Source organism: Ochlerotatus camptorhynchus, unplaced genomic scaffold (assembly GCF_037179485.1).
Source record: "Ochlerotatus camptorhynchus isolate MF236.1 unplaced genomic scaffold, CSIRO-AGI_Acam_v1.1 ptg000498l, whole genome shotgun sequence".
In the NCBI taxonomy this organism is placed as follows: Eukaryota; Metazoa; Arthropoda; class Insecta; order Diptera; family Culicidae; genus Ochlerotatus; species Ochlerotatus camptorhynchus.
The window spans coordinates 142,993-159,090 of record NW_027040983.1 but is presented as its reverse complement, the minus strand read 5'-3'; the positions used below and the strand labels follow the sequence as shown (position 1 = coordinate 159,090).

The window sequence follows — 16,098 nt, the reverse complement described above, 5'->3', positions numbered from 1 at the left end:
TTTTGTACAGAAAACAGACATTTTAAATCGCTTGCTGGTCTAGCAGACCACTTTTTGGTATTCAAGGAGACCACTTGCCAGTGTTATAGGAAACTACTGTTCCGTGGTCTAGAAGAGCACTTTTGAGTGATCTAGCAAACAATTTTCCAGTGATTTAATTAAATTTTTTTCGGTATTGAAGAAATTTTATGTAGGGGAAATGGATGTAATGTGGGCCTAAATGCACCTTATTTGGGCCCATACATAAATTCAGCACTCGACTAAATGTTCAATAGCGACCAAATATATCCATTAGTACCGCCCCATTGACACGTTCATCTAGATAAAATTGATAAATAGCAGATTTTTAGCGATGGGCCCAACCATAGATCCAAAGGCCAACATTAAAGCCATTTCTCCTATCCACAGAATTTTCGAAGATTAAGGTATGGCAATTTGGCAAGTAAACGAGATGTACAATTTTTAAGGATTTTTCCATCTTTAAAACGTGAGGAGTTCTTTCGAGTTTTCCTGTTTTCATGATTTTTGGTATCATGAACAATTCGTGATCAATGAAAATAAAAGGTAATTCGACAACTCTTACTACAAATTTTGCTTTGACAATGCATAAAACTTATATTAGACATCGAATTTTGACCCAAAATGGAGCCATTAAACTTTCTGCACCTGCATCTACTGAGATAGGGATTGCGTTCGGCTCTCTTATTCATGACTTCAATAGACCAGTTATATTATCCTTTCAGATGCAAAAAGAAAAAAAAAGGAACGAGCAACGATGGCCATCAAAAGTGCCATCTGCATCCTTCCTATATGACTGCACTTGGCTCTACTCTCGAGATAAGCCATGCCATGAATAGAAATTAAAATGACTGCCGAATAGGTTTTCCCATTATGCTACTCACATAATAAAACGGTCATTGAAAGGTGTGAGTGGGAGCAAAATGGCCAGGCTCTTCATTTGCGAGCTTGCTTTATAAGGATCCTTTTTGAAAGGTTTGCAATGCGGGGGGTGAAAGGAAAGTTGAGCTTAATGAACTTGTCGCTAGTCCTCGTGGAGACGAACAAGCCTAATTTTTGAGGGCAGAAAAGGGTGATTGAAAATTGATCAGTTGTCCAAAACTTCCCTCATGGTTCACGGCAGAAAGGCGCATTCAAATCGCATATATGAATAGATGATTATTCCATCAGATTTCCGAGGATGACTTTCAGATTCGTTTCGGCACCAACTCGAAACGACAAATCCTTCCATTTTCCGGTACAAAAGAGGGAATCGATTTCAATAAATATTCAATATCCTTCGAATCTGATTAATTCGGTATCTTCTCCTTTCGGTAGGTTCGGATGACAAGGCAGAACAGGGAAAAGGGGTCAATTAATAGCGTCTCCGTCGTCGTCGTCGTCGAAAGGGGCGCCGAAGACGACGACGACCGGGAAGTAATTATGATTAATGGGAAATTTCCCTCGACGACGAAAATCGATGTTGTTTGTCACTGGGCCCCTCGGGAGGCAGCAGGGTTGGCGTGTGGTGGTAATTTGAATTTGATCTTTTCAAGTTTTCCGTCAAGCGTGATGGTTGGAACTTTCGTCGTTGTAATTTGAGTTTAATAGCTTTTTCTGTAGTCACTGCTCAACTCACCTCCGCTCCAGATGCCATTCGGCAGGGTCGCCCAACCCCAGCCGTGGCCCCAGGGCAGTGCACAGGCCAACGATCCCTTCGGTTCCGAGTTCTCCTGGGTGGTCTTCTTGATGATGGCCACGGCCGCCTCGCTGCGCACCTTGGTCGTGTTGTTCTCGATGCTGGTGCGATTTTTCCGCCGGGCCGACACCTCCGAACTGGTGGCGGCTGAAAGAGAGAGAGAGGGAGATGAGAATTGATTAGATTCAACATAAGATTCCAGCTAAAATAACAAATTCTAAACAATGCACAGTGGGGATTTTAGGAATAAAACTAATTGAAATGAACGACTGGACCACCAAATTACAATTTTTATTAAAGAAACGCTCCAACTTTTGCTACTTTTCTCGTGGTTCTAAAAGGTAAAAAATCACTTAAAACTTAAACTTTGACCAAATGTTCTTGAAGTATGATTTGTGTGAGTTTTTAAGGGACCAATATGTAAAATAGTTTGCATTCTTCATTAGCTTTTTTTTTAAATGATGATTGAGACTACCACTCATGTAGCAAGGCGTCTGCACATAGCAATGGGCAATCCAATCCGGACGACTTGATCAAGTCCCACTGACAAGTCATATTCAGCTTGGCGCTGTATGAAGAGCCAAAAACGGAGGGGTGGGCCCATAAAAAGAAACACCCACACGAAACCCACCGGGAACAGAATAAGAATCTCCTTCCAGCAACCGTGATCATATAATTCGCAATGGAACAAGCCCTCGTCCAGAAGGATGACTCATGAGTGTGGAGAAGAGCCCGCCCACTATCCACGAAATGTTAACAACAGGGAGTATGCAATCTCCCTATCCAAATCGCTTAAATCATAATTTAAACATAAAATTTGACCGAATGTTCTTCAACTATGATTTTTGTGAATTTTGAAAGATCCATGGTTTCCAATATGTCAAAAGTTTCAGCATTTTTCATTTCCTTTTTCTTAAATATTTAAATGATGATCACGAAAACTTTAAGAAATTCATGTTTTTATCAGGTTTTTTTTTTTAAATGTTTAGTCAATATTTCAAAACAAAATTTCCGTGTATAATTTACTGAGAAAGACCTTATTTTGCCTTGGACGTCATTTCGATTTATACAAAATTGCCAAATAGGCCATTTTGAAAAACGAAATTCAAAACCAAAATGACCGAATTAGAACAGAGAGCAAAAAAAAAAAATATTTTTTTTCTTTCGACCATCTCCGAGCTGCATGAAACATTGCATAATTCTTGCGTAACATTTGAAAAGGGTCTATATATTTTTTTGTAAACAAACATCGGGTAGGGCATATATGTACGCACGAACCGATGTACGCCCACGCAAACCAACAACATCATCGGGTAGGGGAAATTCTCCCCGCGAAAATTGTTTGTTATGGGCAATCATTCACATGTTTGCTGAAATTCGGACATTTAGGATCTTGAACAATTCTTTCAAAATGGCGTCTTTGGAACTTACAAAAAAAAAAAAAACTGCACGTCACTTTTGGTTGAAATAACGCCTAAGACAAAGTTTTAGTGAAAAAATGTAGTCGTAATGGGAAAAATATACACGGAGACTATTTTTTTTTTGTAAATCTGAGTAGAAATTTAGAAAAGTACTTAAACTCAAATATCTCAAAATTATTTGTGAGAAGAAATTTCAAACATATTACTAAAAGTGGATGCTCTACGATTTCGGTCAATTTTAAAGTGGGGGTTGGGGGGTTTGGGCCGAATATCAGAAAATTTAGCATTTTTGATAATCTTGCAAATAAATATAATTTGAAGAATCTTAAAAATGCCAATTTTTTTGTTAGTAAACATTTGTTTTTTGAAACTTTTAACAGTGTTTTTTATTCCTTTTTTTGGCAATTTTGATTTGGCTATTTCTTTAAAGGCAGTCCAGTAGTCTTCAACTTTATTTTAAACGTCATTTCGATTAGTTTTCATTTGCTAAAAAAACTCGAATACGCCATTTTGGAAAATTTTGCGAGAAATAGTTGATTTCCAATGCAAGCATGGTTTATTGCCCCTAGCGAATAATTGGTTGCATGGAATTCTGAGAGGTAACATCTGATGTTCGTTTATTTAGCGTGGCGTACACACTTAGAAAAAATCATGTAAATATAGGTGCTCTGAGACTGACATATACGAGCGTCAATTTTGACATAACATTGAATCATAATAGAAATTAAATTCAGCTCAATCAATCGTACTTTTCGTCGAGTAACGAACTTTTCAGTCTCGGAGCACCTAATTTTACATGACGTGTTTGTTCACGTGTCATCCTTTATGTCAAAGATGGATTCCGTCACATGTAAAATTAGGTATTTCTAAGTGTGTAGCTTAAGATCCTTTTTTTTTTGTGTTTTGGAAGCTTTTTCTATGTAGTCTAAGAGATCCTTTTCCTGTAAGTATGAAATTATGAGTGGTCTAGGTGGTATAGGAAACCGCTTTTCAGTCTACGACAGGGTCTACGAGCCCATTTTTCAGTGGTCCAGTAAACCACTTTTGAGTGATCTAGAGGTCCACTTTTCTAGGACTTGAAGACCACTTTTTAGTGGTCTAGGAGACCACTTTTCAGTAATCTAGTAGATCACTTTTGACTGCTCTGAGAGACTAGTTTTCAGTGGTATAGGAGACCAATTTTCACTTGTCTGGGGCATCTCTTTCCAGTGGTCTAGGAGGCCACCTTTCCTTTGTCTGGGTGACCTCTTTTCAGTGATCTAGGAGGCAGTTTTTAGAGATCTAGAAGTCCATTCTTCAGTGGTCTAGGAGACCACTTTTGAGTGGTCTAGGAGAGCACTATTCAGTGGCCTAGGAGACGATTTTGCAGTGATCTAAGAAACCACTCTTTAGTGGTCTGGGAGACCAATTTCAGTAGTCTGGGAGACCACTTTCTGTGGTTTGGGAGATCACTTTTCAAAGGTCTAAGAGACCACTTTTCAGTGGTCTAGGAGGCCACGTTTCAGTGGTCTAGGAGACCTTCTTTCAGTGGACTAGGAGAACACTATTCAGTGGCCTAGGAGACAACGTTTCAGTGGTTTGGTAGACCACTTTGCAGTGGTTTGGGAGACCACTTTTCTGCAGTCATGGGGACTATATTCAGTGGTCTATCAGACTACATTTCAGTGGGCTAGGAGATCACGTTTCAGTGGTCTAGGATTCCACGTTTCAGTGGTCTAGGAGACCACGTTTGATCTCTGTGGTTTAAGAGTCCACTTTTCAGTGGTTTAAGAGACCACTTTTAAGTGAACTAGGAGACCACATTTCAGTGGCCTTGGAGACGACTTTTCAGTGAACTAAGAAACCACTGTTAAGTGGTCTGGGAGACCAGTTTTCTGTGGTCTTAGAGACCACTTTTCACTGGTCTAGAGATCCGCTTTTCTAGACCTAGGAGACAAATTTCAGTAGTCTTGAAAACCACGTTTCAGTGGTCTGGGAGACCACGTTTCAGTGATCTGGGAGACAACGTTACAGTGGTTTGGGAGACCACTTTTCAGTGTTCTGGGAGACCACTGTCTAGTGGTCGAGGAGACCATTTTTCAGTGGGCTAGGATACTACTTTTTAGTTGTATAGGAAATAATTTTTCAGTGGTCTGGGAGACGTTTTTTCAGTGGTCTAGGAGACAACGTTTCAGTTTGGTTGGGAGACCACTTTTCAGTGGTCTGGGAGACTACTTTTTTGCAGTCATGGAGGCAACTTTCTGTAGTCATGGAGACCACATTTCAGTGAAATAGGAGACCACTTTTCAGTGGTCTATGATACTTCTTTTCAGTGGGCTAGGAGACCAATTTTCAATGGTCTAGAAGATCATGTTTGAGTGGTCTAGAAGACCACTTCTCAGAGGTTTAAGAGGCCACTTTTCAGTGGTTTAAGAGATCACTTTTAAGTGAACTAGGAGACCACATTTCAGTGGCCTTGGAGACGAATTTTCAGTGAACTAAGAAACCACTGTTAAGTGGTCTGGGAGACCAGTTTTCTGTGGCCTTTGAGATCACTTTTCAGTGGTGTAGAGATCCACATTTCTAGATCTAGGGGAAAAATTTCAGTAGGCTAGAAGACCACATTTCAGTGGTCTGGGAGACCATGTTTCAGTGACTTTGGAGACCACTTTTTAGTGGTCTGGGAGACCAATTTTCAGTGGTCTAGGAGACTTTGAGTAGTGTAAAAGACTACGTTTAAGTGGTCTTGGAGACCTTTTTACAGTGCGAGACCATTTTTTAGTAGTCTGTTAGACCAATTTTTAGTGCTCTAGGAAACCACTATTCAGTGGCCTAGGAGACAACGTTTCAGTGGTTTGCGAGACACTTTCTGTAGTTATGGAAACAACTTTTCAGTGGTCTAGGAGAGCACGTTTCAGTGGTCTAGAATTCCACGTTTCAGTGCTCTAGGATTTCACGTTTCAGTGGTCTAGGAGACCACGTTTGATTGGTCTAGAAGACCACTTTTCAGTGGTCAAAGAGACCACTTTACAGTGGTCTAAAAGACCACTTCTAAGTGAATTAGGAGACCCCTTTTCTGTGGTCTAGGAAGCCACATGTCAATGGCCTTGGAGACGACTTTCAGTGATCTAAGAAGCCACTGTTTAGTGGTCTGGGAGACCAGTTTGCTGTGGTCTAGAAAACCACTTTTCAGTGGTCTAGGAGACCACTTTTCAGTGGTCTAGGAGACCACTTTTCAGTGGTCTAGGAGACCACTTTTCAGTGGTCTAGGAGACCACTTTTCAGTGGTCTAGGAGACCACTTTTCAGTGGTCTAGGAGACCATTTTTCAGTGGTCTAGGAGACCACTTTTCAGTGGTCTAGGAGACCACTTTTTAGTGGTCTAGGAGACCACTTTTGACTGCTCTGAGAGACTAGTTTTCAGTGGTATAGGAGACCAATTTTCACTTGTCTGGGGCACCTCTTTCCAGTGGTCTAGGAGACCACTTTTCATTTGTCTGGGTGACCTCTTTTCAGTGATCTAGGAGGCAGTTTTTAGAGATCTAGAAGTCCATTCTTCAGTGGTCTAGGAGACCACTTTTGAGTGGTCTAGGAGAGCACTATTCAGTCTCAGGAGACGACTTTGCAGTGATCTAAGAAACCACTGTTGAGCGGTCTGGGAGACCAATTTCAGAAGTCTGGGAGACCACTTTTCTGTGGTTTGGGAGACCACTTTTCAGAGGTCTAAGAGAACACTTTTCAGTGGTCTAGGAGGCCACGTTTCAGTGGTCTAGGAGACCTTCTTTCAGTGGACTAGGAGAACACTATTCAGTGGCCTAGGAGACAACGTTTCAGTGGTTTGGGAGACCACTTTTCAGTGGTTTGGGAGACCAGTTTTCTGCAGTCATGGCCACTTTATTCAGTGGTCTATCAGACTACATTTCAGTGGGCTAGGAGATCACGTTTCAGTGGTCTAGGATTCCACGTTTCAGTGGTCTAGGAGACCACGTTTGAGTGGTATAGAATACCACTTCTCTGTGGTTTAAGAGTCCACTTTTCAGTGGTTTAAGAGACCACTTTTAAGTGAACTAGGAGACCACATTCCAGTGGCCTTGGAGACGACTTTTCAGTGGCCTTGGAGACGACTTTTCAGTGAACTACGAAACCACTGTTAAGTGGTCTGGGAGACCAGTTTTCTGTGGTCTTTGAGATCACTTTTCAGTGGTGTAGAGATCCACTTTTCTAGATCTATAGGAAAAATTTCAGTAGGCTAGAAGACCACATTTCAGTGGTCTGGGAGACCATGTTTCAGTTACTTTGGAGACCACTTTTTAGTGGTCTGGGAGACCAATTTTCAGTGGTCTAGGAGACCACGTTTAAGTGGTGTAAAAGACTACGTTTCAGTGGTCTGGGAGACCTTTTTACAGTGGTCTAGGAGACAACGTTTCAGTTTGGTTAGGAGACCACTTTTCAGTGGTCTGGGAGTCATGGAGGCAACTTTCTGTAGTCATGGAGACCACATTTCAGTGATCTAGGAGACCACTTTTTAGTGCTCTAGGAGACCAGTATTCAGTGACCTAGGAGACAACGTTTCAGTGGTTTGGGAGACACTTTCTGTAGTTATGGAAACAACTTTTCAGTGGTCTAGGAGACCACGTTTCAGTGGTCTAGGATTCCACGTTTCAATGCTTTAGGATTCCACGTTTCAGTAGTCTAGGAGACCACGTTTGATTGGTCTAGGAGACCACGTTTGATTGGTCTAGAAGACCACTTTTCAGTGGTCTAAAAGACCACTTCTAAGTGAATTAGGAGACCCCTTTTCTGTGGTCTAGGAAGCCACATGTCAATGGCCTTGGAGACGACTTTCAGTGATCTAAAAAGCCACTGTTTAGTGGTCTGGGAGACCAGTTTGCTGTGGTCTACAAGACCACTTTTCATTGGTCTAGGAGATCACTTTGCAGTAGTCTGGGATACCACTTTTCGGTGGTCTTGGAGACCAATTTTTAGTGGTCTTGCAAACTTCTTTTCAGTGGTCTAGGAGACCACTTTTCAGTGGTCTAGGAGACCACTTTTCAGTGGTCTAGGAGACCACTTTTCAGTGGTCTAGGAGACCACTTTTCAGTGGTCTAGGAGACCACTTTTCAGTGGTCTAGGAGACCACTTTTCAGTGGTCTAGGAGACCACTTTTCAGTGGTCTAGGAGACCACGTTTCAGTGGTCTAGGGGACCACTTTTCAGTGGTTTAAGAGACCACTTTTCGGTGGTCTGGGAGACCAATTTTCATAAGTCTTGGATCTCGTTTCAGTAGTTTAAGAGACTACTTTTCAGTGGTATTGAGTACCTTTATTCAATGGTGTAGGAGACCACTTTTCAGTGATTTGGGAAACTACTATCAAATGGTCTAAGAATCTACTTTTCAGTGGTTCAGAGGAACAGTTTCGGTCAGTGTCAAACCACTTTTCAGTAATCTAAACAATAATTTTTGTCTACCGAATGTCGGTGATTTTGGTGCAAGTTTAACTGACATCTGTGCAAAACTCTCACAGTATAATTCACTGCCGTACTACTTGGTGGTGCTAAAATGATCGAGAAACATAACCAAGTAGGAAGTCACATACACACTAATCGAATCAGTACGGTTTTACCGAGTTTTTGAATTGCGGTTCTGTTCGGTAAAAGTTTAAAAATCTGTGGAAAATTTATTAATGAGAAAATTTGTTCTGAACTAGCACATACTTAGTTCTGTTAGCCCCATTTAATGATAGAAAATAAAATTGATCGATTTCATTGATTCCTTACGGATAACGGTCATTTGAGTTTTTACCGACTTTTTCAGCAATTCAAAAACCCAGTAAAAAAATACTGACTCCTGTAAAAAATCTTAGTGTGTAGATAAGAAGTTTATGGAAGTCTTCTGGACTTGTCCTACAAATCATATGGACTTGGGTTGGACGTCTTTGCCTGGATCTGACTTAGATTTCCATTGGACTTTTGTTGTAAGTCCTCTGGAATTGCCATTGTAGTTCAATGAGCTTGCATTGGAATATCTTTGGATGTGTCGTGGAAGTTCTCTAGACTTATAGCGGAAGATTTCTTCTGACTCTATTTACCATATGTAGCTTATCATGGAAGTTCTCTGGGTTTGATATGTAAGTCGTGTTGACTTTTGACTGTGAGACCTCGAAAAGATCTCTTTGCTGTGAATTTGAAGATAAACGCAGTGGTCGAAGAGGTTACTTGTCAGTCAATTTATGAACATTTTTTTTGCAATAGTCACGGAGATCAATTTTGATTGATTTCCAATTGCCTTGTAGACCGCTTTAAAGTAACATTCAAGATTTTTTTTGGAGATTTAAAAGTTAAAATCAAGAGGTCAGGGTTGGACAAATCATACCGGGATCGAGATTATGTCTTATCTGTGAATCAGGATTTCAGTGAATATTTGAACAAAAATTCTGTCGAATCCATAAACCCGAATTCCGCCGAATCAATAATCCGGAACTCTGTCGAATTGCTGAATCAGAATTCTGTTGAATCCCTGATTCGGGATTCCACCGGATCCCTTATTTGGGATTCCATCGAATCCGTACTTCCAGATTAAATCGGATCCTTAATTCGGGACTCCATCGAATCCCTGATTTGGGATTCATTCAAATCCCTGATTTGGAATTCCCTCGAATCCCTGATTTGGGATTCCGTCGAATCCCTGATTCCGAATTCCACCGAATCCCTGATTCGGGATTCCATCAAATCCCTGATTCGGGATTCCATTGAATTTGTGTTAGAGATGAACTAGCCTAAGGCTAAAAATCTCTTTAATAAAAATTAAAAAAAAACCATTGAATTTGTAATTTTGAATTCCTTCGAATCCATGATTCGGAATACCTTCGAATCCCAGGTTCGGGATTCTATGGACTCCCTGATTCGGGATTCCATCGAACCCCTGATTTGGTAGTCCATCGAATCCATGATTCAGGATTCCATCGAATCCCTGATTCGAGATTATATCGAACTCCTGATTCGAGATTCCATCCAATATCTGATTTGGGATTGCATCAAATCCTTGATTCGGGATTCCATTGAATCCCTGATTCGGGATTCCATCGATTCCCTGATTCGGGATTACATCGAATCCCTGATTCGGGATTCCATCGAATCCCTGTTTCGGGATTCCCTCGAATCCCTGATTCGGGATTCCGTCGATTCCCTGATTCCGAAATCCATCGAATCCCTGATTCGGGATTCCATTGAATCTGTAATTTTGAATTCCTTCGAATGCCTGATTCGGGATTCCATTGAACCCCTGATTTGGTATTCCATTGAATCCCTGATTCAGGATTCCATCGAAACCCTGATTCGAAATTATATCGAACTCCTGATTCGAGATTTCATCCAATATCTGATTTGGGATTCCATCCAATCCTTGATTCGCGATTCCATCGAATACCTGATTCGGGATTCCATCGAATCCCTGATTCGGGATTCCATCGAATCCCAAAACTTGTAATCTGGTAAATCCCAAATCCTCGAAATTCTGGAACCGAAATTCCCCTAAATCCCAGATTATATCAAATCTATTTACCAAAACAAACTTATGCACGTTCTTTTAAACAAGAAAATACTTACGTCGTATCCGAACGATTGGCCTCCGCAGCACTCCCATCAGGTGTGGCTTGTCGACTACCAGCTCGATCTGCGGTGGTGGCGGAAGCTGTTGAGCAAAAAGAAAAAAGAAATCGATTACATAAAAAAAAAAAAATCAAGAAGTTGTCGTCCAAAAACTTTCCACCTTTCTTTTTGGGTGAGAAAAAGTTTCCCTCAATCAAATTCGAATCTAGAGATTTGCATGGCAACTTGTGCTGCTAGAGTAAACAAGCGCATTTCGTCGGAAAGCTCTTCCGGGACCGCGTGTGTGCTATTGTTGTATTCTTGGCTTTCGATGAAAAAAAAAACGACTTCCCAGAAGAGGAGCAGGAGGAGAAGGAGGATGAGCCAAATTTAGTCGCGCTCTCTGTCTCTCCGTAAGTTTCCTATTGTCTTGCGTCGTGCACTGCCTTTTATTTCTGGGAAAACGAAATTCAAACAAGGTCGGAAATCCGAAAGTCCAACAATCGGGAAATCAAGAGTTTTCTCGGTGGCTGTTTGGTAGTTTATTTCTGGAGAAAAACAATTGCCTCGAGAGTTTGTGTGTGTGTGTGCGAGAGAGAAAGAGAGAGAAAGAGGTTGTGTACAGTTTCTTCATCTTGGAACGGCTTTGATTTGAAGCGAGTTTTGCCGCAGACGACGAATTCAATTACCAGTTAACCTAAATTGAATGTTTTTTTTTACGGTAATCCCCAAATGGGGCTTTACGACGAGGAGGAAATCCTTTTAATCCTCCTGTCTCACCGCCTAATTACGGGGATATGGCAAGTTTTGCGGCTTCTTTTGCTTTTTATTTCTCGTTTGGGGCCTTTTTTTGTTGAAGTTCGACGACAGCCGGTCGTCTTCCGGAGCGGAGTTAAAGGTGATCCGACGGGCTTAACCGGGTCAATGATTCTTCTTCTTCGTCTTGGGTGCGCGTGGGATCCGGTGGATGGAGACTTTGTTGTGGAAGTATGGCAATAATGGTCAGGTTTAATTTGTTGAATGACCACTCTGCGGAATGATGTCTTGATTTATATCGGGCTTCTATTGTTGTTTGGACAATACGATTTAGACTGCGGTGGAGCATAGTGCTCGGGAAATAATCAACAAATGAACGTTGGCATTAGCGAAATGAGGTTTGATTTCAGGTGTATTGGTCGTCGATGCTGCAAGAAGTGTCAAACTTCTAACTAGTTTCTTGGAATAATTTTAAGCGCAGCGGTCACAATTCGAATAGCTCCTCGAAATGGCGTATTGTGGCGTCAGCACTAAACCTAAGCGCGACTAGCGACATTGGCGACATAGGAAGACCAATGATGTCAGCGAGAAATGTCGCTCTGATTTTTAATCATATACACATAGTCTCAATATGAAGGTGGGGTTCTGATTTAAAATACAGTAGAAGTAACATATTATTTTGGTCATTTTGAATTGCATACCTAGTAAAACTTGACTGGATTCAGAGCCTCATAAAAACGCGAATACATAGCCTATTACACTTGCAATACGCGACAAATTGCAATCAGATATGAAGATTAAAATAGGAACATATGACGAAATATAAACAAGATCCACACCCTAAATTTAGGATTAAGGACTGAAAGGATGATTATGAAATAAAGTGTCAATTAACAGAATACTTTGAAGCTCTTTCACAGTTACTAGTTGAGTGCTTTCGATGCCTTTACAAATGCATGAAATTGTATATCGTGTGGCAAGCATGATGATACTCTATGCCCAGCGAAGTGGCGACATTTTCCAACCCGAATAATTCTTAGAGCGAACCTAGGAATCGAACTAGCCAGGCGGCTTGATAATACCAACCGGTGGAAATTAAAGATTTTAAATTGGCTCACTACTTGACTAGCCTACTGGTCCCAAGCAAATCGATTAACGTAACCCCATTCTAGTCGAAATTCTAGTACTACACTATGTTTGTTTTGATTCGTTATTCATGTTTGACAGATAAAATGAGGGGTTCGTGGATTTTCCTATGTTTCGAGGGGTTCATCGATTAGCTTGGGACCGAAGAGAGTACCAGAGGTGAGCAAAAAAATTTAGCAAGTTTCTTCGGGACCTTCTGGTCTTAGAGTTACCTCTATGATAATACCGCGCCTTATCCGACAAAGCTTTCTGAGGCCCTGTTAACGTCATCAACAGCCCTAATTTTGACAGACACCTTGTTATATATTTCCCTAATAAAACATTTATTAAAAGCACTAAGGCGACTGGTTTTTGCCTTCTGCAAGGGTTTTACTTGGAAATTATTAAATAAAAAATGATCCTCTAAAACAAGTGAACCTCTCCGGCATGAATGTTGTGAGATGAAACAATTCATCGTTAATTTTAAATTAGATGTCTGCAGGAAAGAAGACAGTGAATGTTGTATTTTATGATAACGCAACAGGCAGTTGTGGTTTCCTTATCGGAAGATGGTACTTTCAATATTGAACAAAATATTGGCTTATATGTCAGCGAAGTAGGGGAGGAAGGGGTATAACCATACAGGTAGCTCTAAGATCAGAAGGTCCCGAAGAAATGTACTCAACTTTTTGGCTCAGCTCTGGTACTCTCTTCGGTCCCAAGTTAATCGATGCACCCCTCAAAACATAGGAAAATCCACGAGCCCCTCATTTTATCTGTCAAACTTTCATAGTGAATCAAAACAAACATAATATAGTACTAGAATTTCGACTGGAATGGGGTACGTTAATCGATTTGCTTAGGACCAATAGGTTAGTCAAGCAGTGAGCCAATTTAAAATCGTTAGTTGCCACCCTTGCAGAAGGCAAAAACCAGTCGCCTTAGTGCTTTTAATAAATGTTTTATTAGGGAAATATATAACAAGGTGTCTGTCAAAATTAGGGCTGTTGATGACGTTAACAGGGCCTCAGAAAGCTTTGTCGGATAAGGCGCGGTATTATCATAGAGGTAACTCTAAGATCAGAAGGTCCCGAAGAAATGTACTCAACTTTTTGGCTCAGCTCTGGTACTCTCTTGATTTTTGATGTGATTCAGAAGAGGCGGATTTTGATAGATCTGAAAAGATTCACGAGAATAGTTACAGAATTTGTCGAACGATCCTCAACATCGATGGGTTGTTGGTGGGTCGAGGTTTCACTAGTTTCAACAGTAATAAATTCTCTAACTAGCTTCATTTTTGAGTAAACAAACTATTCAACCGAGTAGTAAAAATTGGCAACGATTTACAAAACGTCAACACTCAACAGTGATGCCATTTTATATTATACTAGCTGAGTGTGTCCGGCCTCGCCCGGGATTCAATATTAGCTTGAGTTTATGCACCAATTAAAAAAAGCATGCATTACTGTATGTAGCCCCCCCTCCTCTTATCTAAGGGGCTACCTTCTATGACTTCCACATGCCAAATTTGAATCCATTTGATTGATTAGTTCTCGAGTTATGCAGAAATTTCTGTTTCATTTATTTGGGAGCCCCCCCCCCTTACAGAGAGGGTAGGGGTCTCGAAACATCATAGGAACCTGGAGACAAGACAGCTTTTGATCGTGAGTTATATTTGAGTTAATTTTGAACAACTTGAGTAACTCGAGTTGCTCAACATGTGATGCATGGTAACACACACACTAAAAAATCTGAATTTTACTGGTGATGTAAACATCCATGCATGCAAATATTCATGCATGTAAACTTCCTTTTCACGTAAACTAGCAGCTTGCACGAAATGTTGCAAACAAAGGTGGAAAGTTGCATACAATATGCGGAATATTGCATGACATGTCTCATAAATTTACACGATTTATAATGTAAATTTGTATGATTTATAACGCTCCATTTATGTGCATCATAGTAAGGAAATTTACACTACTTTTTTTTAGCTGTGCAGCAACCTTTTTGTGTTTATTCCTTAACTGTCAAACAAAGACGTTCAACGGTGATAAATATTTCTAAATTCTGCTGCGTTGCATTATCGAATGGTGAATCCTGATAAATGTGGGCGTCTTATTTGAATACCTGTATAAATAAAGAGATCAAAAGGTGTTTTACACTGGATAACCATCCATAGATCCCATTACCTTCCTACTTCTTCGTGCCAATCCTTTGTAAGCCGTTTTCATCCGAACCTAGTGCAACTTGTTATCGGTCGACGTTGTCCATAGCATTTGCCGATTCAAAATATGAGCAATTTGCTGAAGGCGGAAGTATATTTTTCGTTAAATTGACCGCAGTTTGAATCTTCCCAGTATGAAAGTTACGACTACTGCTTTGTAATAGTATTCTCTGACTTTTGTCTGAATGTCCAAGAATTAGGGCAGAACTTTGAGGCAGCAACCTCATAGTTCTGCACTAATGCTTGGGCATTCAGAGAAGTCTATTCTAGAAAAATAATCCTTGTGTTAATGGTTGCTGGTTGTCATGATTTTCAGAAATATTAACTATAAGCAATTCTATTTGCCACTAAGTCCGAGTTGAGATTAATAGAAAAGCAATACATTGTCACCGAATATTAATATTTAAAATTGTATGTTTCGATCAAACCAAATATAGCTCCCATCCATCTTGAATTCTCTACATATTCATGTTTATTTGAGATGCTGAAATTTGTAATGTGTTGAAATGAAGAATCTCTGCTTTTCCAAGCACATAAAGTTTCATAAATCACGTCTTGCCGGGTGATACGGATACATTTTTCATGTTAGGCCATCTTCGGATATGGAATTTTTTACCTTGTTCGCCTTTACATAAAGCAAAGTTCTTAGATTTCGCTTATCAGTGTGATTCATGCTGTTAATGATTTCAATAGAATCAATAGATTAAACAAGAATATAATAAAATAATTCTAATTCTCCTCCTCCTTTGCCACATCAAGCTGCACATTGCATTAGGTCCTAAGTAACATTGACAGATTGTCTTCGTCGACTTTCTATTTGTATTTTCACGGCCCTGATAAGACATTACCAGATATTTTCAGCACACAGATCGTTAAAAGAAGCTTTTATCTAGCACGTAATGCGACAAACACAACAAGAAACGGCTATGTGCTCAAGTCTCGATGAACATTTCAAATGGTCCTATCTGCTTTGATCGATTCTCTTCATCGACTTTCTCTTTCGTTAATAACTCAGCTGCAAAACCTTTCCCTGTTGTATTTGACGTTTTAGACGCTAGATAAGAACCTCCTTTATCAAACTATGTGGGAGAATTAGCGCGAAATCTGTTTGCATAGCAGTGGTTATGAAAAGAGAAAGTCGATGAAGAGAATCGATAAAAGCAGATAGGACCATTTGAAATGTTCATCGAGAAGTTATTAACGAAAGAGAAAGTCGACGAAGAGAATCGATCAATGTTACTTAGGACCTAATGCAATGTTCAGCTTGACATAATGTTGATTTACACTTTAGTTTGTATTTATTGACGAA

The 16,098-nt window shown here is 40.3% G+C and overlaps 1 protein-coding gene across 1 annotated transcript in view; it reads right to left on the bottom strand.

Moving 5' to 3' along the window:
* LOC135712643 (uncharacterized) overlaps nt 1-16,098 on the bottom strand; it is a gene marked incomplete at its 5' end in the record, with an annotated part of 166,424 nt that overhangs the window by 42,204 nt on the left and 108,122 nt on the right. The window contains 2 exons of the mRNA XM_065235597.1: nt 1,637-1,843; nt 10,700-10,784. Coding sequence (XP_065091669.1) covers nt 1,637-1,843; nt 10,700-10,784 — 292 coding nt within the window. The remainder of the gene's footprint in view (nt 1-1,636; nt 1,844-10,699; nt 10,785-16,098) is intronic.